The sequence below is a fragment of a genome, unplaced genomic scaffold (assembly GCF_019419815.1).
Source record: "Pyrus x bretschneideri cultivar Hongxiangsu unplaced genomic scaffold, Pyrus_bretschneideri_v1 Contig12, whole genome shotgun sequence".
Classification (NCBI taxonomy): Eukaryota; Viridiplantae; Streptophyta; class Magnoliopsida; order Rosales; family Rosaceae; genus Pyrus; species Pyrus x bretschneideri.
The window spans coordinates 6,770,894-6,793,997 of record NW_025999413.1 but is presented as its reverse complement, the minus strand read 5'-3'; the positions used below and the strand labels follow the sequence as shown (position 1 = coordinate 6,793,997).

The window sequence follows — 23,104 nt, the reverse complement described above, 5'->3', positions numbered from 1 at the left end:
GGAAAAGCTTTAGGATTGTTTCGTCTTCTATTATTATTATTATTATTTTTTTTTTTTAACAAACAATATTATCTACACTAAGGTGTGTACTTTGCCTCACAATGGGCTAGCAATAATGAGGTTCAAATTTGCCTTTGGCGAGAATTAAACTTAAGACCTTTCACTTATAAGTGAAGAGGAATATCACTATACCGTAATACTAAGTGGCTGTCTTTTATTATTTTTTAATACAGTAAAAAAAAAAAAATCTCAAGATTTGAGGGGTACAAATTAGGAAGTAATTGTTATTTAATTTCTAAATTATTTTGTTATATATAAAAATAAAATTAGTTAAGAGCCAATGACACATGTCACATTTGAAATGAGAGGTAATGCTCATTACCTAGTAAGGATGGAGCAAATTCGAATTCTAAGTAAAAAGGAGGCAAAATCTTTAAAATATTATATGAACTTATAGAAGTGTTTTAATTTGTAATTTAAACTAAAATATTAAGCGAATTGTTATATTAATTTGCAAATATCACATAGAAACATTAGTTTAACATATTTGAAGAAGAAAGAAGGGAATAAATGCAGCTTATTAAAATTCTCATGCAAAATTGAGAACAAATATATACTTTTATTAGAATTTCAAAGAAGATAGGTCCAACATTGGGCTACATCTTCTGTTTACACTGGATTATATTGAATACTAATACAATATGAAATTATAGGCTCTATTTGCAGATTACTTCGGGAAAAGAAAATTTGACTCACATCCATCATCTTAATTAAAGTTTTGATACAACGTAACATCTAAGGTTAATTCTGTTTATTTTTTCGTTCAAAATATTGAATTTCCATGACCCTTAAAAAAAACTATGTTAGAGATAATTTAATGCACATCAAAATATCTTTGAAAAAGGGTCAAGTGCAACATTTTGGACGGAACAATAGACGGAGTTAAGCTGTAGGTGGTATATGGAAACAAAACTTTAATTGGTCAGTGATAGTGTAATTCAGTTTTTCTTTTCAAACCGAGTTTGAAACAAGGCTTGTGGCTCAACCGTACAATTTTAGCATCGAACCTCACAATTGGTTCTAAAGCTGAAGAGTGATGACATCTTGGGATTGCACGGTTTGAGTTCAAGAACAGAAATCTCGTTAATAACTTGAGCTTTGTTTGCTTCAAACTGCTCATCCTCTGCATATAAATTGTAGTTCGATTTTATTAAAAATGAGTTCGAAGGAGAAAGACGAAATCGAACAAAAAGAAACCCTACCTTTCTCAATGGTGAAGTCGTTAAAGAAACGAAGAAGCTTGGTTCTATTTGTGACAAGTACATTAACAATCTCAGGAGGCTTATTTTGGTTTGCAACAAATAACTGTCATTAACAAAAACAAGAAATTAATCACACTTTAAATACACTTGTGAGAAGTGAAAAATGAGATTTTTTGAGTGCTAATAATAGTTCTATCTTTATTGTACTAAAAGGTTAAAAGTTGATATTCTGGACAAACCTTGAAGACCTGAAAGGTTTCTAACTTGATTGTCTTCTTTGGATCCTGCAAACATGTGATTTATTAACAAAAACACGTAAAGGAATTAAATAAGTTCTGCTATATCACTGTGTATATTTCTGGTTATACGACAAGTTCTCGTGTGAGAAAGAGAGAGGGATTCTATACCCTGAGAAGGTTCATTAGGATTATCATATTATTCAGAGAGCACACATATCGAACCATCACATCGGAGTTTGAGCGATCCAATAACATATCTCCTAACAACTGAAACAAATTTACGAGATGCATGTCAATAATAACAATTATGGTTCTGAAGACGAAAATAACATAGAGAAACAAATTGAATGGTATGCAAGAAAATCAGCTGAAAAATAATCTGTAAATTTTAATACCTTGATGGCCTGGCGTTTGGTGATATAATTGGGAGACTCCAACAACTGGGAATTGTACTCTTGGAAAAACTGGAATCAAAATCACAGAAAAAGATAAATTAATAATTCAAATATTGAAACTTATAATCTGCAAAAAGTAAAACATGATAGATTTAGAAATTTAAGTAATTATTATCTGTGATTTGCTGACTGCCCAAATTGCTAAAAGCATCTAAATACTAGCCAACTTCCAAACAACCAGAAATTTTATTTCATGAAGATTATGAATCTTACCCACTCATAGTTTTTAGAAAGGAATTCAGCAACAGTTGATTTGTGCCTAGTCATGAGCTCCTGTTCAAAGAAGGACAATGAGTTAATGATCAAGGTAGTGAAATGATCATTCGTTAAAATCTTGTAAGTGTTTGAAATGGACCAAACCTTGAAAGTAGCCGCAGCATCCGATGCTATGTCGAAATTTGGAGTTTGAATGTAATAAAAAAACTTCTTCATGTGACCTGATTCGAGGACATACCTGTGACATTAATCAACAATAATGATTCATTATATGATATACAAGCTCATTTAAAATGATAAATTTTGACACTAAAATTACAAAACAAAGCGCTACCTTGCAATATTCTGATGACGAATGCATTCCCTTGAAATTGCACCATAAGATAGAGCAATATCACCACTGTCTTCATAGCTAAACCAAACCAAAACAAACGGTTCATTAATATTTTATTTTAACTCCAGTAATGGACATGTACATTTTTGAACTTCATTACTGGTACATTCTTACCCTTTTATCAGAATGTCCATAATATCAATATTATTCTCCAAGTATTCTAATGCGATCGAACGCGACTGAACCTTTTGCCTTTGTAAATTTGCAATGACATGAGTAGCGTTTTTACGATCCTACAACACATGTACTCAAATATTAACACAAATGTAACATGCTTAAATAATGCAATAGGGCATATAAACTCATTTAAATATCGCTTACCCCCAAGTTGAGCTGTGAAAGACAAACAATGAGGAGCCTGAAAGTGTCCTCCCTAAAAAACTCTTGGGTTAGTTGTGCACAAGAATCTTTGTTTGGTTCTGAATCATCATCTCCATATACAATAGTTCTTATCTCCAATATTGCTTTTGTCAATTCTTCCATCTATAACAAAGTTCAAAGCAAATGTCATTAACCTAACAATATCATTAATTTCAAAACCATACTCACTCTATACGCTTAATAAGCTACACAACCCCAAAAATTTAAATTCCATGTCACTCTATACGCTTAATAAGCTACACAACCCCAAAAATTTAAATTCCATGTCTAAAGTGCATTGCAAAAAAAAAATTCTGTGTCGTAGGGTTCGATTTTTCAAAACTCAAAGAGAAAAACCAATCAAACAATCATGCTCCATATACAATTCTACAATACGAGTGAAAAATTCAAACCTTTTCTTTGCGCTTTTGCTCACGCGCATCATTATTTTGATCAACGAACATTAGAAGCTCACACATGTGCTTTACAAGCTCTATCGGCGTTCTCGCCTTAGGCTTGAAAAGACCCTTGATTGTCAACTTTTTTGCCATTACAATAAACTCTTCATTCAAACCTCCCCTACTTTTCTTACTTTACATTTGGAATTCGACTTCAGAATGTTAGGGTTTAAGAGGAAGGCAGGAAGAAAGAGAAGAGATTGAAAATTTTAGAATCTACAATCCATACCGGTTTTTTTGGGACAACAAAGAGTTGTTGGAATCTACAAATATAGGAACCGTTGATAAGGGGGATAAACTTGCTAATCAATTCGTGACACGTGGAATCTAAATGAGGGTAGGGGCCAATTTTCTTGGAAGGATATATGTGCTGACAGAGGATTAAGGTTCTAGAGGCACAGAAAGCTAGATGTAGGTTGGATTTACAACTACTGCAACCAGAAAATAGTAAATACAGGCTTAGAATGCAAGAGCAAAAAGGATAAGAAGATAAAACTAGAGGAGCATTTGTTTTTTCGCTGTATCGGTATGTTTTTAGCTTTAATTTATAAGTTACACAATAATTAAGAATGTTTTCCACATTGTTGTCGTTTTAGGATTTGTGTTAAGTTCTTTATGTCGTTGTAGACATAAGATTACCTAGCACATAACATAGAGTGCGACGATGGACTTTTCTTTGGACAAACCCTAACTTTCATGAATTGGTCTCGAAACCCTTGTTAGAGTTATTTGCCTTAATTTGTCTATAAATCTAGTCAGACTTGGAGATGGTTCGAGTTGAACCCTAAGGTTGTAAATCAGCATGAAATAACTTGAGTTTACTTAAGGTTCAATTTGTGTTTGGCTCGTTGAAGCTCAGCTTATGAAAGAAACAAGTCAAGTTTAGGTTTGAATGTATAAGAAACAAGCTCTCACATTCGTACATTTGAGTGGTAAAGTTCGTGAGTAGCTGGTAACTTTTTATGAGACAACTTTAACTAGATTCTATTCAAAAAGTTTGCTTGGCATAGAAAGTTATGTTTGAAATTTTGTTTTTGATGAATTATGTTTAATACTTTTTCTCTAAGTTTAGATTGACCATCTTCGGTTTGCTTTTTCCTTATTAAGATGGAGATTGATATTATTTTGTTTTATTTTGTTTCTAAAGATACTATAAATGTGTGATGACCATGCAGCCTCTCATTGGCTTCCAACCTTAAAGATTCATAAAAGAAAGAGATCTTTATGCAACTATTTTACATTATTATGTTTGAAATTGTTGTGTTACATGATTTATGTGTTTCCAAGCTGATAACTCGAATAGATCAATTTGGTGTTGAGCTTGAACTTTTTAAGCTGGCTTGAGATAGACTCGTATAACAATTGAAAGTAAGACAATCTAATTTGAGCTTGAAAAATAAATTAAACAAGTCAAATTTAAATATTACAATCTCAGTTTGGCTACTCTTGTTTATAGTCCTATAAAAGTGAATATGAGTAAAATTCCTCAGACGTGTGAAACTATTGTTTACCCAATTCTCCTCTAAATATGTAAAATTTCATCATGATAGCATTTTCTTAAATTTTGAATCCTAAATTTTTATTTTTATTTTCACTAGATTTCATTTCTTATTATAAAACGCACCATTTGACTTCATTTTTTATTTTGAATCCTAAGATTTGACTCTAAAAATTCGTTTGAAAATACTTTTAATCAAAATATTTTTAAAATCACTCTTTAAAAACATACAAATTCTTTTGAGACACGAATTACTCCTTAAAAATACATATATTTTAAAATCCAAAAATATTTTCTTTAAACAAGTCCTCGAGAAAACCCAAAGCCAAACCTCCACCACAAAGTCACAAACACGACTCTCACTCACCCTCCACCGTTACACACAAACACAACCATAATTCTGAAATTCAAACGCAACCCAAATGTTAATTCTTCAGAGAATGGCAATGGCCACTTCTTCTTCCTTCCTCTCAATCCCTCTCCTGAAGACCCCTTCTTTCCTTTCCCCGATTAAACACTGCGTTTCGCCACTGAGCTCCGAGTTCAGGGCTCTGGCCCTCTACGGCAGAAATGGAGTCTCCACCTTCTCGGCGGTGACCACGGAGGCTCAGGTCTCGACCCAAGACGAAAAATTGAAGGATGCCGAGATGGAGGTAACTGATAAGCCTGAGAAAGTCGTGCTTCCAACCAACGAGTCCTCGGAGAGCCTGCTCAGAATTCGACACACGGTATTTTCTATGCGTATTGAAATTTCATTTTTTTGATTGGATTTATGATTGTGTTATGTTAAATTGAAGTAGGAGGTGCTTTCGTGTCGAAATATATGGATCTTTAGGTTCTTAGGAACTTTTATTTTATTTTTTGAAACTTGATGCTTTTGTGCAACTATTTCCAGTTCTATGTTACTACTTGTTATTTAATTCTATTGTGAAGAGCAAGGAAGTGGGATAGAAAAAAAAAGAACATTACTTTTCGGTAATTTGATCGAATAGGACCCGGAAAAATGGGTTTACAGCAGTAGATAAGATGGGAAAATTTTCATCCTGTTGTTGGGAATGTGAGAAGTTACATGGGTTTCTGTCTTTCAATAAAGTGTTGAGCTTGAGCTATGTTCCTTTATATGAATTTCCTCGGAATTTGGTATCGATGGTGCCTTTCCGGTTACTATGAGGATGAACCATTTATTTGTATGACTGCAGTGTGCACACGTGATGGCCATGGCTGTTCAAAAGCTCTTCCCGGATGCAAAAGTAACAATTGGTCCGTGGATAGAAAATGGGTTCTATTATGATTTTGATATGGAGCCTTTGACAGACAAAGAGTTGAAGAGGATCAAGAAGGAAATGGTAAGTAGAATTTATGTTTCAGTTACTAAATTTTTTTTTTTCAAAACTTGGGAACCATGAAAGCATTGACCAGTATTCATTAGTTTTTTCATGTCATCTGTAGGATCGCATCATTGGTAGGAATTTACCACTTATAAGAGAGGAAGTTTCAAGAGATGAAGCTCACAGAAGAATAACTGCTCTCAACGAACCATACAAATTGGAAATTTTGGATAGTATTAAGGAAGATCCCATTACCATATATCACATTGGTAAGGTTTTCTACATTATTCAATGTAGCATGAAAGATGATGATTTCATATGCACGAACTTTGCTTAAATGATCTACCATATGCATAATGCATGTCCTGGGATTTGATTTTGTTTTGAACTGGCATCTAGTTGGAGTAAAATGTTTTCATGTCATAGTTCCTTATATTATTCTAAATTATTCATAGGCGATGAATGGTGGGACCTGTGTGCGGGGCCTCATGTTGAAAAAACTGGAAAAATTAACAGAAAAGCTGTCGAACTTGAGTCTATTGCTGGTGCTTACTGGAGAGGAGATGAAAAGAAACCCATGCTGCAGAGGATTTATGGCACTGCATGGGAGAGCGAAGAACAATTGAAGGCATATCTTCATTTCAAAGCTGAAGCTAAACGTCGAGATCACAGGCGCCTTGGTCAAGTTCTTGATCTGTTTTCTTTACAGGTAGTCAAGTTGAAGTGGATTGCCTCTCTTTTTGTTCTTTACACAGATTTATCATTAGCAGTTCCATTAATGGCAATTATTTGGTATGAGGGTTCTTGCATTGAACATTTTAGTTGGTGAATTTTACAGAATGATGCCGGTGGGGGTTTAGTGTTCTGGCATCCAAAGGGTGCTATTGTGAGGCATGTAATAGAAGATTTGTGGAAAAAGATCCACATAGAACGTGGTTATGATTTGCTGTATACTCCACATGTTGCAAAGGCAAACCTTTGGCAGATAAGTGGTCATCTGGATTATTACAGAGAGAATATGTATGATCAGATGAATGTTGAGGATGAACTTTATCAGCTTCGACCGATGAACTGCCCCTATCATATCTTGGTTTACAAAAGGAAGCGTCACTCTTATCATGAATTCCCTATTCGAGTTGCTGAGTTGGGAACCGTATATAGATATGAATTATCTGGAAGCTTGCATGGCCTTTTTCGTGTAAGAGGTTTTACTCAGGTATGGTGTCAGTATCTCATTTCCGAACTGTTAGTCTATACTCCTAGATCTACAAAGTGTTTTTTGTTTAACCTGAGGACCATTTTGCAGGATGATGCACACATATTTTGTCTAGAAGATCAGATCAAAGATGAAATCAGGGGTGTCCTAGATCTTACCGAAGAACTTTTATTGCAATTTGGCTTCAGTAATTATGAAGTCAATCTATCTACGAGGCCAGAGAAAGCTGTTGGAGATGATGATATATGGGTGAAAGCAACATCTGCCCTTAGAGATGCTTTGGATGATAAAGGTTGGAGCTATCAAATTGATGAAGGTGGTGGTGCCTTTTATGGTCCAAAGATTGATCTTAAGATTGAGGATGCCCTTGGAAGGAAGTGGCAGTGCTCAACTATACAGGTAAGTCCTGAACTTGTTAATGGGAAAAATTTTAATGCATGTTTTTATTTGGTATAGTCTCTCTGTCTCTCCCTGTATCACTTTGTAAAATGTTCATGGGAGATTTTAAGCATATTTCTGAGCGGAGTGAATTACATGGTTTTTTTTGATAAACTAAAGCTACTTTATTTGTTTTTTACAATTGTTTGATCTTTTATTTCCCAAACTGTACAGGTTGATTTTAACCTACCACAGCGTTTTGACATAACATATGTTGACTCAAACTCGGAAAAGAAGCGGCCTATCATGATCCATAGAGCTGTTCTTGGGTCATTGGAGAGATTCTTTGGAGTCCTTATAGAGCATTATGCGGGGGATTTTCCATTATGGCTTTCGCCAGTGCAAGCTCATGTTTTACCAGTTACCGACACTCAGGTATGTAAAGAACTCGTTTATGTTTCATTTAACTCAAGAAACCCTCAACTCACCTACGTAGGGCCTCTTTGGTTGCCCCATAAAGTTTGAATGGCTCATCATACATTGGATTACTATACCTTTTCATTGATAAAATGGGTCTATTTTTTCATCCATCTCATTGCTGATTATCCATGCCATGAATTGTATACTTGTACTTCTTTCAATATGCTATTATTTTTTAAGGGTTTTTCGCTCGAACACTTCAAAAGTGATGGATCCATTTAAGATGACAGAATTTGTGCATTGCGAAGGGACATTCAAATTTCTATAGACAAGAAACGAACCTTAGATAAATGTATTTTTTTGTTTGGTTACCAGAGATGATTATCTTTGCACTAAAGCAGAAATTTGAATGTGTGCAGCTTGATTACTGCAAAGAGGTAACCAACAAACTGAAAGCAAATGGTATCCGCGGCGAACTTTGCCAGGGTGAACGCCTTCCAAAACTGATTAGGAATTCAGAGATGCAGAAAATTCCATTAATGGCTGTTGTCGGTGCCAAGGAAGTTGAAACTGGCACTGTTACAGTAAGATCCAGGTTTGGTGGCGATCTTGGCACCATGCCAATTGATGATTTTGTCAGTACAATCAAGTCGGCCATTGAAAGCAAAGCGTCAATTTGAAGTTCTTGCAGTTGGCGAAGGGTGGTCATCCTATCGATTTTGAATGATGTCTAGTCACAGGGAAACACCAAAATGAAACAAATCAGATAACTTAAAAGCAATTTTGTTGCATTTGTCCTGTACCATAGTAGCATATACTCATTTATTGTTCAGTCAGTGCCAAGATTGATTCATCAAATGGAGGTTGATTTGGAGAGAGCTTGAAGTCCGCATCGACGCAAAGGCTGCACTTATATTTGTATATATTCATAGACCGAGGGCAATAATGTCAGCCAGAAGGCCATCAACACTTAACCTGGTTTGCATACGAAATTGTTTTGCAGTGATTAAACATCTTTTTTTTCGAACTGCTAAGATAACTGATGACAATGAAATCTCTCTCTCTCTCTCTCTCTCACACACACACCCACCCACCCACCCACCCAAACTGGATGGTATGGATTAAACATTCGTTTTCGTAATTTTGTCTTATATAAGCGATACACTAAATCAATACTGGAAGAGAAATTTAAACTTAGGTGCGGACACATTTGGGCTAAGTTTTGGTCTACATTTGACTCCCTCCCTCTCTCTTTCTCTCTCTCTCTCTCTCTCTCTCTCTCTCTCTCTCTCTCTATAAACTAGTCTAATTTGTGTGAATCTGAACTGTACATTTATTAGCACAATAGTGATATTTTGATTATCATATTGGTTTTAGGCTATTAATGGTGCTTGGAAAGAAGCCTGCACATCCACAACGCTGAGCACGGTTGTGAAAGCGAAGGGAAAATACATGGTTGATCCAGTGAAGTCATGGAGAGAAACTCTTTGTGATAGAAAACCGAGACTTGCACGACGTCATAGAAGATGCTCGTCTTTGTAATTGTTTCTAGCAAGTAAAGTGATGATGTACCAACATGCGCTAGTGAAGAGGAGTAGACTATGAAGGGAGAGACCGAGATGGGGTTGAGCTGGAATTTCATTCTATGATGTGAAGAACTGTTTAAAACTATTATTGTGAGGGTTCCCACAAGCCACGCCGTAAAGTTTAAACAAGTTGGTGGTTCGCCGGCAGTGGAGGAGAGTTGGCGTTGATCGGGGTGCTGGTGGCTGCGGCAACTAGGGTTTGCTTGGAAGAAACAATTTGAGTACTGACTTGGAGGGGAAGCATGAAGTACAATAAAATATGTTAAAGAGGGTTTTAGATGATGAAACCCTAATGAAGAATGGCTTTATATAGAACTAATTAGAAAATTAATTATTTTTAATGTAGAAAGACTATTTATACCCTTATTACATGAGTCGAGCCCAAGAAAAGGTTCAAATATGACATTAGAACATAATTATCTAAACCAATATTATTTGTACCATATTTTTTCCTGACAATATTACCATCACGTCTATAATACGAGTGGACTTTTCTTGATGATTATGTAACTGGATATAGAAAAAATTATTTTGTTTTGGTTAACAATTAACATATGCACTAAATTTGGATATACATGGTTCATGGTACGTACGTATTTTGATTTAAAATGATCCTTTCTTCAGTCTCTTGTTTTCAATCATCCTGTTTTGAACATCTTTCGCGCAAATTAGACACTGAACTAGCCAAGGACCATACATAGTGGTGGTAAGGATAATACTTAGGTACTCTGTGAGTAACTTGTATACTCACTTTCTAATTTGGCCAATTAAAAGATGTCATGTGTTCATTGTTTTCTAAAGCTAAAAAATTAAAGATGTCATGTGTTCATTATTTTCTAAAGCTAAAAAATTAATTATTTTTTAAAGATAAAAGATTAACTAACATGTCTATTATTTTTTACATCAATAAAACATTTGTTAAGATATAATTGATCCTAATCAAAAAGTGAGTATATAAGGTACTCACTAGTAAGTAACTAAGTATTAGTTGGTAATCTAAAACTATAAGCAGCTTAATTAATTCCTAACATAGGATATAATTCTAAAACTATAAGCAACTTAATTAATCAAAAATTATAATGCTAAGGAGACTAAATTTGTAGATTTTTATCTACAAATTTAGTCTCCCTAACATTACTGTCTATAAAAACATCTTAATTCGGGCATATTTCCCTGTTTCTTGGAAATGTTGTGGTGAAGAAATTTCAAGCTCTTAATTAAGCTTTTTTTTTATTTTTATTTTTAAAGCAATTTTGAAAAATATTTTGACTACTTCAATGACTGCTAGTTTTTTAGCGCACGGCTTTTGGGGGCAAGGCATCTTGCATAAAAATAGGTAGTAATTGGCTGAATAATTTGATGGCGTTAAGCGTCCCAATCCAAGTATAAAATTGCGTCGAAACCAAAATAAAAGTTGGATGTAAAACAAAAGGTTTTCAAAAAAAAAAAAAAGAAAAGAAAAGAAAAAAGAAAAAAAAAACTTCCAAACAAAAGAAACTAATTCTAAATTGAAAACTCAAGATGGATTTGAAATTGAAAAGTATCTTGCCCATGTTTGTGTTCTTATTGTTAGTATCCACATCTAATGCCAAATCCAGTATCTATGATGTCACAAGTGCAACATATGGTGGAAAGGCAAACTCTGATATATCCCAGGTAGGCATTAGATATGCTTATTTAATTCTTCTTGAAATGCTAAACTAATATTTTTAGAAGAGAAATTACTTCTGCACACACTTTTTAATTTTTGCACATTCTTGTTTCTTAATTTTTTTTCTCTGATTTGTTTAATCAAGAAATAAGAAATAAATATGCATACGAGAAAATGAATGCTCGAAAAAAAATCATTTCCGTTTTAGAATTGTTTGGTAATTAAACTGAATCATTTCAATTTTTAATTTTTATTCAATGTTTTTATTTAGGCTTTTAGCAAAGCTTGGACAGATGCATGTGCATCGACATTGGCAAGTAAAATTGTTGTTCCAAGAGGGACATACAAGTTTGTTGGGGCAACTTTCAAAGGACCATGCAAAGCTCCTATTGAGATTCAGCTCCAAGGCACACTGCAGGCTCCAGTAGATGGCAGCAAACTCTCAAAAGCAGATACCTGGGTAGGTTTTGAGCGCATTGATGGGCTCACCTTATCCGGTGGTGGAACTTTCGATGGCCAAGGAGCAACTGCTTGGAAGCAAAATGATTGCAACAAAAACAAAAATTGCAAATCTATTGCTATCGTAAGAAAATTTAAATCTTGTTCTTTTATAATTTAAATCTATTGCTTGATTGTGAAACTAAACGGCTGATGCCGGACCATATATGTGAAAAGGGTATGTGTCAGGCATCGAATCTAATTCATCGATCATGTTAATAATCTGCAATTTTGATACAGAATCTGATAATATAAGAATTTTTCTGATGACAACGTAACTTTAGCACGAGACATTATTTGCAGAATCTGAGGTTCAATTTTGTCACCAATTCTATAATTCGGGACATAACAACAAAGGACAGCAAAAATTTCCATGTCAATGTTTTGGGTTGCAACAACGTGGCATTCCAACGTTTTACCGTCTCAGCGCCTAAAGAGAGCATGAACACAGATGGAATTCACATCGGACGTTCAACTGGGATCAACATCACAGATTCAATCATTGGAACTGGGGATGATTGCATCTCTATAGGTGATGGCACCAAGCAACTCCATGTAACCAAAGTTACTTGCGGACCCGGCCATGGCATAAGCATCGGGAGTCTCGGAAGATATCAGAATGAAGAACCTGTGTCCGGAATCTTTATCAAGAACTGCACAATTAAAAATACAGACAATGGTGTGAGGATCAAAACATGGCCTGCTTCTCCATCAAATGGTGTAGTCTCAGATGTTCACTTTGAGGATATTATTATGGACAATGTTGGAAACCCTGTCATCATAGACCAAGAGTATTGTCCATGGAATCAGTGTACACTTAAGGTATACTATTTTGCACAAAAATTAACATCATAATTTCTTTATCACTTAGTCAAATACTTAATCTTGAATAATAGAATACAACCGATGGCCATCTGATCTATTGACACCAACCTCCACTATTTTGAATGACTACCTACTTGAGTTCATTCTGGAATAGTACATGTCTTCAGGAAGCACTCCGGTTTTTCGAAAAACCACTTGAATTTTTAATAACCTTTTTGATCCATTTATTAAATGTATTTATGAGTAAAAGTGTTTTCTAATAATACTATTATTGCATGCAGGTTCCATCCAAAGTTAAGATCAGCAATGTCAGCTTCAAAAACATAAAGGGCTCATCTTCATCCCCAGTCGGTATTAAGATTGTATGCAGTGGAGGGCTGCCATGTGAGAATGTGCAACTAAGTGACATTGATCTCACATACACTGGAAACAAAGGCCCTATTACCTCTCAATGTAAGCATGTCAAGCCCACCATTAACAACGTGGCACGGGCTCTTGCTTGTGCGACCTCTTCTTGAAAAGAAACCAATTATTCCTTGTAAACAAGTTTTTTTTTTTTTGTTTTTAATTTTTGTTGTACGTCGTAAATAAGCTACCCATGAGACTTTTCTCAAATGACATGAGATGACTGTGGGTTGGTGGTTGAGATTTTTGTTCAAATCTCACTTTATAAAAAAATGACAAGAATTTTGTGTTCATTACTCCATTGTTCTCTAACTTGTAGTGAATAGTCTAAAATATTTCACTTACAAGCTAAAAGAAGAATACGTAGTATTATGTCACATCCCGGCCCGGGTCGGATCACTTCCCGGGCCCGCTCCACCACCGTAGCACGATATTGTCCGCTTTGGGCTTACCATTCCCTCACGGTTTTGTTTTTGGGAACTCACGAGCAACTTCCCAGTGGGTCACCCATCATGGGATTGCTCTAGCCCCCTTCTCGCTTAACTTTGGAGTTCCTACGGAACCCGAAGCCAGTGAGCTCCCAAAAGGTCTCGTGCTAGGTAGAGATGAGAATATACATATAAGGATCACTCCCCTGGGCGATGTGGGATGTAACAATCCACCCCTCTTAGGGGCCCGACGTCCTCGTCGACACACTCGCGACCAGGGTTAGGCTCTGATACCAAATTGTCACATCCCGCCTCGGGTCGGATCACTTCCCGGGCCCGCTCCACCACCGTAGCACGATATTGTCCGCTTTGGGCTTACCATTCCCTCATGGTTTTGTTTTTGGGAACTCACGAGCAACTTCCCAGTGGGTCACCCATCATGGGATTGCTTTAGCCCAATTGTCACATCCCGGCCCGGGGCATATCACTTCCCGGGCCCGCTCCACCACCATAGCACGATATTGTCCGCTTTGGGCTCCGACCACGCCCTCATGGTTTTGTTTTTGGAAACAAGTGACAATTGGTATCAGAGCCTAACCCTGGTCGCGTGTGTGCCGAGAGGACGTCGGGCCCCTAAGGGGGGTGGATTGTGACATCCCACATCGCCTAGGGGAGTGATCCTTAAATGTATATTCCCATCCTTACCTAGCACGAGGCCTTTTGGGAGCTCACTAGCTTCGGGTTCCGTGGGAACTCCGAAGTTAAGCGAGAAGAGGGCTAGAGCAATCCCATGATGGGTGACCCCCTGGGAAGTTGCTCGTGAGTTCCCAAAAACAAAACCGTGAGGGAATGGTAAGCCCAAAGCGGACAATATCGTGCTATGGTGGTGGAGCGGGCCTGGGAAGTGATCCGCCCCGGGCCGGGATGTGACAATTGGTCCGTCTTGTTCCTCAGAACTTTTTCCTTCCAATCTAGTATCGTCACTGGTTCCTCGTCATAAGTCAAATCTAGATTGATTTCCAAGGGTTGAGGAGGTATCACGTGAGACGGATCAGCAACATAATGTTGAAGCATGGACACGTGAAAAACGTTATGTACTCTAGCCAACTCCGGAGGCAACTCCAACCTGTAAGCTACCTCACCAACTCGCTCTGTGACCATGTATGGTCCGATGTACCTGGGACTCAACTTGCCTTTCTTCCCAAACCGCACGACACCTTTCCATGGTGAAAGTTTTGTGGAGAAATCATTCTGTGGAGGAAGCTACGTGGGAAACGGAAGATCGGATGAGGGATTTGTATCCTTGGTTGTTCTTTGGTCACTACAGGTTGTTGCTTTGTTGTTTTGAATTTCGGGACGAAATTCTATTAAGGTGGGTAGGTTGTGACAGCCCGTCCCAGAAATATTACGACGTACGTGTGAAAAGACAAAATTGCCCCTAGTTCGATTTCTTTACGTTTATTAGTTGTTTTTGAGTTTGGTTGGCATGTTGTAGGCCACACACACTTTCCCACACACCACAACCTTTCCTCCTGTTTCCTGCACACTGTCCCGAGTCCCCATTCCCTTCCCATTTCCTTTGAAACGTACAGACACACCCACAAACCCATCGAACCTTCACAGATCGTGGAATCCAAGCATATATTCAGACTCGTGAGGCTTGTAGGAGTCTAACTATACCTTTTTCAGATAAGAACACCTTCGTTTTCACATCGAATCCACGATGCCCGATTTTGGTACTGTTCATGCACACGTAATTTCTCACGTTTTAGGGAATTTCAAGCTTGTAGGAAGCTTGGTGAGGTCCCTAGGAGGCTCGGGGTGGTTCGTTTGATGGTTTTGGATGTCGGGATCACAAGTTTCAAGGTTGGCCGGAGTTGGGGTGATTTTCCAGGTGAGATTTCGTGGTTTTTAGCACTTGAAAGTGGTATGATTGTGTTCCTCTCGTTGTAAGCTTCATTTTGGTGCCAATTTTGTGAAATTTGGTTGAAAAACGAAGAAGATATCGAAGTTTGAAATTTTCTCGATCGCCGGAGAAGACGACGGAATATTCCGTCAAGTTTGACGGAATATTCCTGACGCCGTTGTTGGAAACCGTTAGGGATAATGGAATATTCCCTTACGGCGTCAGTTGATGCCGTCAGCGTGCCAGGCACGTGCCTGCGCGTGGCCGGCGCGTGGGGGCGCGTGCGACGGTGAAAAATTATTTTAAAAATATGGGGATGTTCCTGAGGTTGAGTAGATCACGTTGGTGTATTCATACACCCTATTTGAGCATTGTATGAGAAGTTATTTCTAAAGTTTGGTTATGTGCTTTAAAATTAACGTTTTTATAGTGGTTTCGCATATAGGTGAGACGTATCCCGAGGACGAGCGTGGTCACTCGAGGCAGGGGGGTTATGACCCTTCCACTTACCAGTGAGTGGGCTTTTGGTTTTCCGTATATACCTATATACTTATATTTTCCCATAAATTGATTTGAATTGTCATTTGCCATATGCCATGCATTAGATTATCGTTTTTTATGCGTCGTTAGTTACATTATTAGTTGTATATATATACATATGCATATTGGGTGCTGCGGACACACAGGTAAGTGCCAGGTAAGTGTTATTCATGTTTACATTCAGTAGCGATTCGAGATGCTTAGAGAGCTCATAACCTGCACCCCCGGTGTTAGTGCTCCCGCCCAGAGTAGGGCACAGTCCTTCACGTGATGTTCACCTCCCGCACCACACGCTCAGCTTGGATCCAAGTTAGGTGCACAGTCCTGTCGTACAGACCACATTAGGTGGTTCCGACTCGTAGGTGACCCGCGATTATTCGCACAGCCTTCACGTGATCGTAGCACCAGAGCGTTTATATGTATTACACCCAGGCCTGTCGTACAGACCGCTTTAGGTGGTTCCGACTCGTGGGCAGGTTTAGTTAGATATTGAGATTTGAGCTCTAGATTCAGCCGTACAGGTCACGTTAGGTGACTCCGGCTGCCAGACTATATAATATTGATATGATTTTCACCTGAGCACTTGTATTTCATTGTGAGATTTGGCATGACATATCCTGAAGCATGATTGATATATATATATATATATATATGTACATATGTTTATTTTCTGGGAAGTATACAGGTTTTACGGCGAGGGGTTAGAACTTATTTGTTAAATGGTTTTCGAAAAGCTTTGTTTTTGCCCACTCACGCTTTTGTTTTGCGCCCCTCCAGGTTCTAGTTGTCTAGCAGGTTTGGTGGTTTCCTAGAGGGCTTCCCGGCATTTCTGACAGACGATCACCATCGTAGGGCCACCTTCGGGTGTACTATTGTCGCGTCATTTTCGTTTGGACTGCTTTAGGCGTTATGCTCTGAACTTGTGTCCCACTTACGCTAGCACTTGTTTCTATTACCTTATGTATGCTAGTTTTTATTTATTCGTACTTGTTACATTACTATTTTATTAGCTTCCGCACTGTGCACATGGTTACGTCACTTCCACGTGACGGCCAGCATGCCCTGATCTCGATCGGGGTGTGTCAATTATGTGTTAATTTTTTATATTTAAAAATAAATAAAAATGAATTTTACTTTCGTGTAATGTGTGACAGGGTTATGGGTAATTATCGAACTTTTTCATTTCTTTTTAAACGAAAACAAAAATTACAAGGACATCCAAGTTGTTGGAATATGACATTCTCTGTTTAGTCTGTTTAGACCTTCTAACGATAGTTACTTCCTTATAACTGATGCATTTAAGTAGCTAGTCAAATTTATTTACTAGAACCCTAGACTTTTACAAAAGTTTTTTATGCAAGCAAATATTGGGAGAAGTGGGAATAGAACTTGAGATCTTGAGCATACAGGGTAGATGCTTTAGTCAATTGAGCTATATCGAAGTCAAAAGAATAATATATATAAAGGTAACACGGGCATAGTTTGAAGCAGGTACATAAAAATGATCTCAATATCACATTTACTTGATCCACCAAACAAGGCTCCATCAGTTCCATTGTTTGACATCTCAACTCTGACAAAATCACAATCAACCCGCCTACTCGCGGAATGCGATCCTCTTTCCACACCCTAAAACACCCTACACTGCCACGTCGAACCCCACGTTTCCATCCCTCAAATCCTCAAACATAGCAGCCACAACTCGATCCTTGACAAACACCGACGAGGCAGAAGCACTGGCATGCACTTGCGTCTCATTCTTCAGACGAAAAGGATCTTGGTACAACCGTTAGCGACGACATTAGTCATGGAGAGAAACTCCTTGTGATAGAAAACCGAGACTTGCATGAGTACGTCATAGTAGATGCTCTTGTCTTTGTAATTGAGTAAAGTGATGTACCAATTTGCGGTCAGTGAAGAGGAGTAGACAATAAAGGGAGAGACCGAGATGGAGTTGAGCTGGAATATTATTCTATGATGTGAAGAATTGTTGAAGATTCCCACGAGTAATGCCGTCAAGTTTATACAAGTTGTAGTTGTGTTGCGGTGGTGGAGTTAGCGTTGATCAGGGTGCTGGTGGCTGCAGCAACTAGGGTTTGCTTGGAAGAAACAATTTGAGTACTGACTTGGTGGGGCAGCATGGAGAACAATAGGTTAAAGAAGTGGTAATGAACACTGAACTAGCCGAGGGCCGTACGTAGTGGTGGTGATTGATGTTCTAAAACTATAAGCACCTTAATTAATTACTAATTATAGGATACAATTCTTAAACTACATTGCAATCAAACATCTTAATTAAGGCATCTTAATTCCGGGTTATTTCCCTGTTTCTTGATTAAGCTTTTCTTTTGAATAAATTTTGCGATTTTTTTACTACTTCTTCAACGGATGCTAGTTTTTTTCGTGCACGGTTTTTGGGGTTGAGGCATCTTCCATAAAAATAGCTGGTAATTGGTTGAATAATTTGAGGGCGTTAAGCTTTCCAATCCGAGTATAAAGTTGTGATTAAACCAAAATAAAGTTTTCATCGAACCTCCAAACGAAAGAAACTAATTCTGAATTGAAAACTCAAGATGGATTTGAAACTGAAAAATATCTTGCCAATGTTTGTGTCCTTGTTGTTAGTATCCACATCTAATGCCCAATCTGGTGTCTATGATGTAACAAGTGCAAATTATGGTGGAAAAGCAAACTCTGATATAACCCAGGTAGGCATAATATATATATATATATATATATATATATATGTTTACGCAATTCATCTTGAAATGCTAAACTAATTATTTGAGTTAGAATAGAAATTTCTTCCGTACACACTCTTTGGTCTTTGCACATTGTTGCTCTTATTTCTTGATTTTTCTTTTGATTTGTTTAATTCAGAAGTAGGAAATAAATATGCATGGGAAAAATGAATAAGCGGAAGATCATTTCTGTTCTAGAATTGTTTGGTAATTAAACAGAATCATTTCAATTTTTAATTTTTATTTAATGTTTTTAATTAGGCTTTGAGCAAAGCTTGGACAGATGCATGTGCATCGACATCGGCAAGTAAAATTGTTGTTCCAAGTGGGACATACAAGTTTGTAGGGGCAACTTTCAAAGGACCATGCAAAGCCCCTATTGAGTTTCAGCTTCAAGGCACATTGCAGGCTCCCGAAGATGGCAGCCAACTCCCAAAAGCAGATACTTGGATAGGTTTTGAGCGCATTGATGGGCTCACCTTATCCGGTGGTGGAACTTTCGATGGCCTAGGAGCAACTGCGTGGAAGCAAAATGACTGCAACAAAAACAAAAAGTGCAAATCTATTGCTATCGTAAGATAATTTAAATCTTGTTCTTTTATAATTAAAATCTATTGCTAGATTGTGAACTGAGCGGTTGATCATACTCTTCTATGAATATATGGTGCCTGATAGCTGATCCCATATATGTGAAAAAGGTATATATGTCAGGGAGCAAATCAAAGCCATCGAACATGTTGGTAATCTGCAATGTTTATTCACAGTATGATAATATAAGAATTTTCCTGACAACATAACTTTGACAAGAAACATTACTCGTCTTGTTTGTATATGTTTTTAACTTTTTCACACTATTCACAGAATCTGAGGTTCAATTTTGTCACCAATTCCATAATTCGAGACATAACAACAAAGGACAGCAAAAATTTCCACGTAAATCTTTTGGGTTGCAACAATGTGGCATTCCAACATTTTACCGTCTCAGCGCCTAAAGAGAGCATCAATACCGATGGAATTCATATCGGACGTTCAACTGGGATCAACATCACAGATACGACCATTGGAACTGGGGATGATTGCATCTCTATAGGTGATGGCACCAAGCAACTCCATGTAACCAACGTTACTTGTGGACCAGGCCACGGCATAAGCATTGGGAGCCTCGGAAAGTATGAGAATGAAGAACCTGTGTCCGGAATATTTATCAAGAACTGCACAATTTCAAATACAGATAATGGTGTGAGGATCAAAACATGGCCTGCTTCCCCTGCAAATGGCGTTGTCTCAGATGTTCACTTTGAGGATATTATCATGGATAATGTTAAAAACCCTGTCATCATAGACCAAGAGTATTGCCCACATAATCAGTGCACACTTCAGGTATACTATTTTACAGTACCAAAGTTACATCATATTTACTTGGTCAAATACTTATTCTTGAATAATAGATACAACCGACGACCGTTTGATCTCTTGACCCCAACCTCAACCTATTTTGAATAAATACCTGAGTGCACCGTTTGATTGTTTCTGAAAGGGTTTTCAAAAATTTCTATTAACCAAAAACACTTTTAGCGTTTTTCAAAAAAAAAAAAAAAAAAAAAAAACTGAATTTGTCATAACTTCTTCAACATATTTATAATAACAATTTTATATAAAATATTTAAGAGTAAAAGTGCTTTATAATAATACTATTATTGTATCATTGTATGCAGGTTCCATCCAAAGTTAAGATCAGCAATGTCAGCTTCAAGAACATAAAGGGTTCATCTTCAACCCCAGTTGGTATCAAGCTTGTATGCAGTGGAGGGCTGCCATGTGAGAATGTGGAACTGAGTAACATTGATCTCACATACACTGGAAAAGAAGGCTCTATTACGTCTGAATGTAAACATATCAAGCCCACCATTGACAACGTGGCGCAGCCTCTTGCTTGTGCTACATCTTCTTGAAACTAAACCAATTACTCGTTGTGAATAAGTTACCCATGAGACTTTCTCAAATGGCATGAGATGAGTGTGGGTTGACGGTTGAAATTTTTGTTCAAACCTATCTTATAGAAAAAATGACAAAAGAAATATTGTGTTCATTACTCTAGTGCTCCTTAGCTAGTACTGAATTTTTACAAGGGATTTGAATCTAAAATATTTCATTTACAAGTTAAGAAGAATATTTTGAATCACATAATAAATTTTTTTTATTATTTTTAAATAAATTAAAATTAATTTTACATTTATCTTTTGAAATTAATAACAATTTTATATAAAATATTTCATTTAAAATTAATTTTTTTGAATCTAATTTGCAACAGTGTTATTGGGTAATTGTCGAACTTTTTCATTTATCTTTTAAACAAAAATAAAAATTACAAGGATGACACGCCCCGACCCCGATATTCCTCGAATACTAGGATAGACACGTGCTGGCCGACACCCGAGGGTGACGAAAGCCATTTATTGAGTGCAAATGCTGAAAACAAGGGATAAATAAGACTTATAAATATAAAAGAATAATGAATATGCAAATAAGGAACGTGTTCAGAGCACACCTCCAATCTAGAACACTAAAAGAAAATAATATAAAATTGAATGAACCAAGGGAGTGGTTCCTACACCAAGAGGACTCGAAGATGCCGATGCGGAAGTGCCTGGACGTTGGGATTGTATGCCTCGATTCTAAGTGCTGAAGGGGGCGCAAAACAAACATGAGTGGATCAAGTTGATATATATATATATAAAATAAAACAGTTATCAACGTACTAACCACCAGGTTTTATGAAAACACAAATATTATGATAAACATTGGTTTTCCGAAACCTAGCATGTCGTGCAGTGTCTCAAATCATAACTTGTATATATAATAATCACTAGTGAATGTCTGATATAACTCTCTAGGCCCCATGCCGGCTCCCCGTCTCTGAGCAGACAGTCAGAGGAAAATACACTACAGGCCCCATGCCAGCTCCCCGTCCCTGTGCTAAATAGCCAGAGGAAACACACTCTAGGCCCTATGCCAACACCAAATCGTCGTCCGGGACAGACCGGATCTATCCCTACGTCCCGTAGCAGAAAGGACCACTATGTAAGTACAAAACCAGTGAACATACATATATTGAAAATCAACTTCATAGTATAAAGTCATCCATCATCTATACTATAAAGAGGTATTCTAAACATGTTCTAAATATCATATCATCATCCATCAGATATTCTATAAGAACATGGGTTATAGGAAAAATAGTAATAATTCAAACTAGCCTCAGTAAGCATGTTATCTCGTAAAACGTTTCATAAAACATAATCATCAAATCATGCTTTTCATGTATGTATTTCTACTATCAAAACATGCATTTTTTTTAAGGGGTCCACTCATAGTACTTTGCTGTCGAAAAGTCACGCCATCTAGCGAAGAAGGAAACGCCACAGATAATTGCCCCTAAGCACATAAATGGTACATTTAGTCAAACTCTACTCAAACGACTGAATTTGGGAAAATGGACATCGGAAACGGGTTCAGGACGTCGAAATTAGTCTAGGAGGGGTCCCGCACGAAAACCCAAAAAGTCAACGTTGACCGTTGACCGGTCAAAGTCAAAGTCAACGCTGACCGTTGACCGGGTCCGGGTCAACAGGTCAAACGGGTCTGGGCTTGGATCCGGATTGGGGTAAAGGGTTTGGACTTGGGTTGGATTCGGGTTTGGGTCTAATGGGTTTAGGACTAACGGGCTGAAGGCCCTAAAGGAAACGGCCCAAAGGCCTTTAAATTAACAAAACAAAAAAAAATAATAATAAAAGGGTTGGGTTGGGCTGCCCAGGGTTTTGGGCTTGGCAGGAAAGGCCCAAAGGGGTTTGGTGGTTCACCGGATTCCAAGGAAGGAGAAGGCCGGATTTTGGCCGGAGAATTCCCAAGCTCCGATGTAGCTCAAAACTCAACCAAAACATGTCATTCAATATACCAAATTGAATCCTCGAAGGTAAGGAATCGAAATATACCCTTGGTTCCTGTCGTTGTGGCCGGAGTTGGTCGGAAAACAGCCTGGAAGCCACGGGTGTCCGCCGGAAACTGGTAAGATTCAAATGAGTATAACTTCTTCAATACTCAATGAAATTAGGTGAAACAAAAAGAAAAGTTGTATTACTCAGCGAGACGAAGAGATTGATACCTTGCACGCCGGCCAACTCGCCGTGGTTTGGCCGGAAATTTCCTTGAAAGGGGCGGTGCTCGCTGGAAAACTGGGGAAATGTCTCCGAGGTGGTTTCTTCATGGTTTGACGTCCAAAACACAACCATGGGGTTAGAAA

General features: G+C 37.6%; 4 protein-coding genes across 4 annotated transcripts; 3 read left to right on the top strand and 1 right to left on the bottom strand.

Moving 5' to 3' along the window:
- Positions 1-668: 668 nt before the first annotated feature.
- Positions 669-3,617, bottom strand: LOC103955088 (putative MO25-like protein At5g47540). Its single transcript, XM_009366960.3, has 11 exons — positions 3,340-3,617; positions 2,888-3,049; positions 2,681-2,799; positions 2,507-2,584; positions 2,317-2,410; positions 2,170-2,229; positions 1,897-1,965; positions 1,670-1,768; positions 1,502-1,546; positions 1,263-1,365; positions 669-1,183 (listed from the first exon to the last, which is right to left on the bottom strand). Exons 1-11 carry the CDS (start codon positions 3,475-3,477, stop codon positions 1,056-1,058), a joined length of 1,095 nt encoding a protein of 364 aa, XP_009365235.2. The 5' UTR covers positions 3,478-3,617; the 3' UTR covers positions 669-1,055.
- Positions 3,618-5,256: 1,639 nt separating this feature from the next.
- LOC103955045 (threonine--tRNA ligase, chloroplastic/mitochondrial 2) lies at positions 5,257-9,278 on the top strand. Its single transcript, XM_009366912.3, has 8 exons — positions 5,257-5,610; positions 6,082-6,228; positions 6,332-6,479; positions 6,666-6,919; positions 7,049-7,426; positions 7,517-7,825; positions 8,039-8,239; positions 8,644-9,278. The coding sequence occupies exons 1-8, from the start codon at positions 5,305-5,307 to the stop codon at positions 8,902-8,904; spliced, it is 2,004 nt and encodes a 667-aa protein (XP_009365187.2). The 5' UTR covers positions 5,257-5,304; the 3' UTR covers positions 8,905-9,278.
- A 1,659-nt stretch (positions 9,279-10,937) lies between these two features.
- LOC103955043 (exopolygalacturonase) lies at positions 10,938-13,485 on the top strand. The gene is made up of 4 exons (XM_009366910.3): positions 10,938-11,466; positions 11,733-12,044; positions 12,263-12,781; positions 13,066-13,485. The coding sequence occupies exons 1-4, from the start codon at positions 11,332-11,334 to the stop codon at positions 13,300-13,302; spliced, it is 1,203 nt and encodes a 400-aa protein (XP_009365185.2). The 5' UTR covers positions 10,938-11,331; the 3' UTR covers positions 13,303-13,485.
- Positions 13,486-18,607: 5,122 nt separating this feature from the next.
- On the top strand, positions 18,608-20,963 carry LOC103955042 (exopolygalacturonase). The gene is made up of 4 exons (XM_009366909.3): positions 18,608-18,771; positions 19,066-19,377; positions 19,666-20,184; positions 20,520-20,963. The coding sequence occupies exons 1-4, from the start codon at positions 18,637-18,639 to the stop codon at positions 20,754-20,756; spliced, it is 1,203 nt and encodes a 400-aa protein (XP_009365184.2). The 5' UTR covers positions 18,608-18,636; the 3' UTR covers positions 20,757-20,963.
- Positions 20,964-23,104: the final 2,141 nt, after the last annotated feature.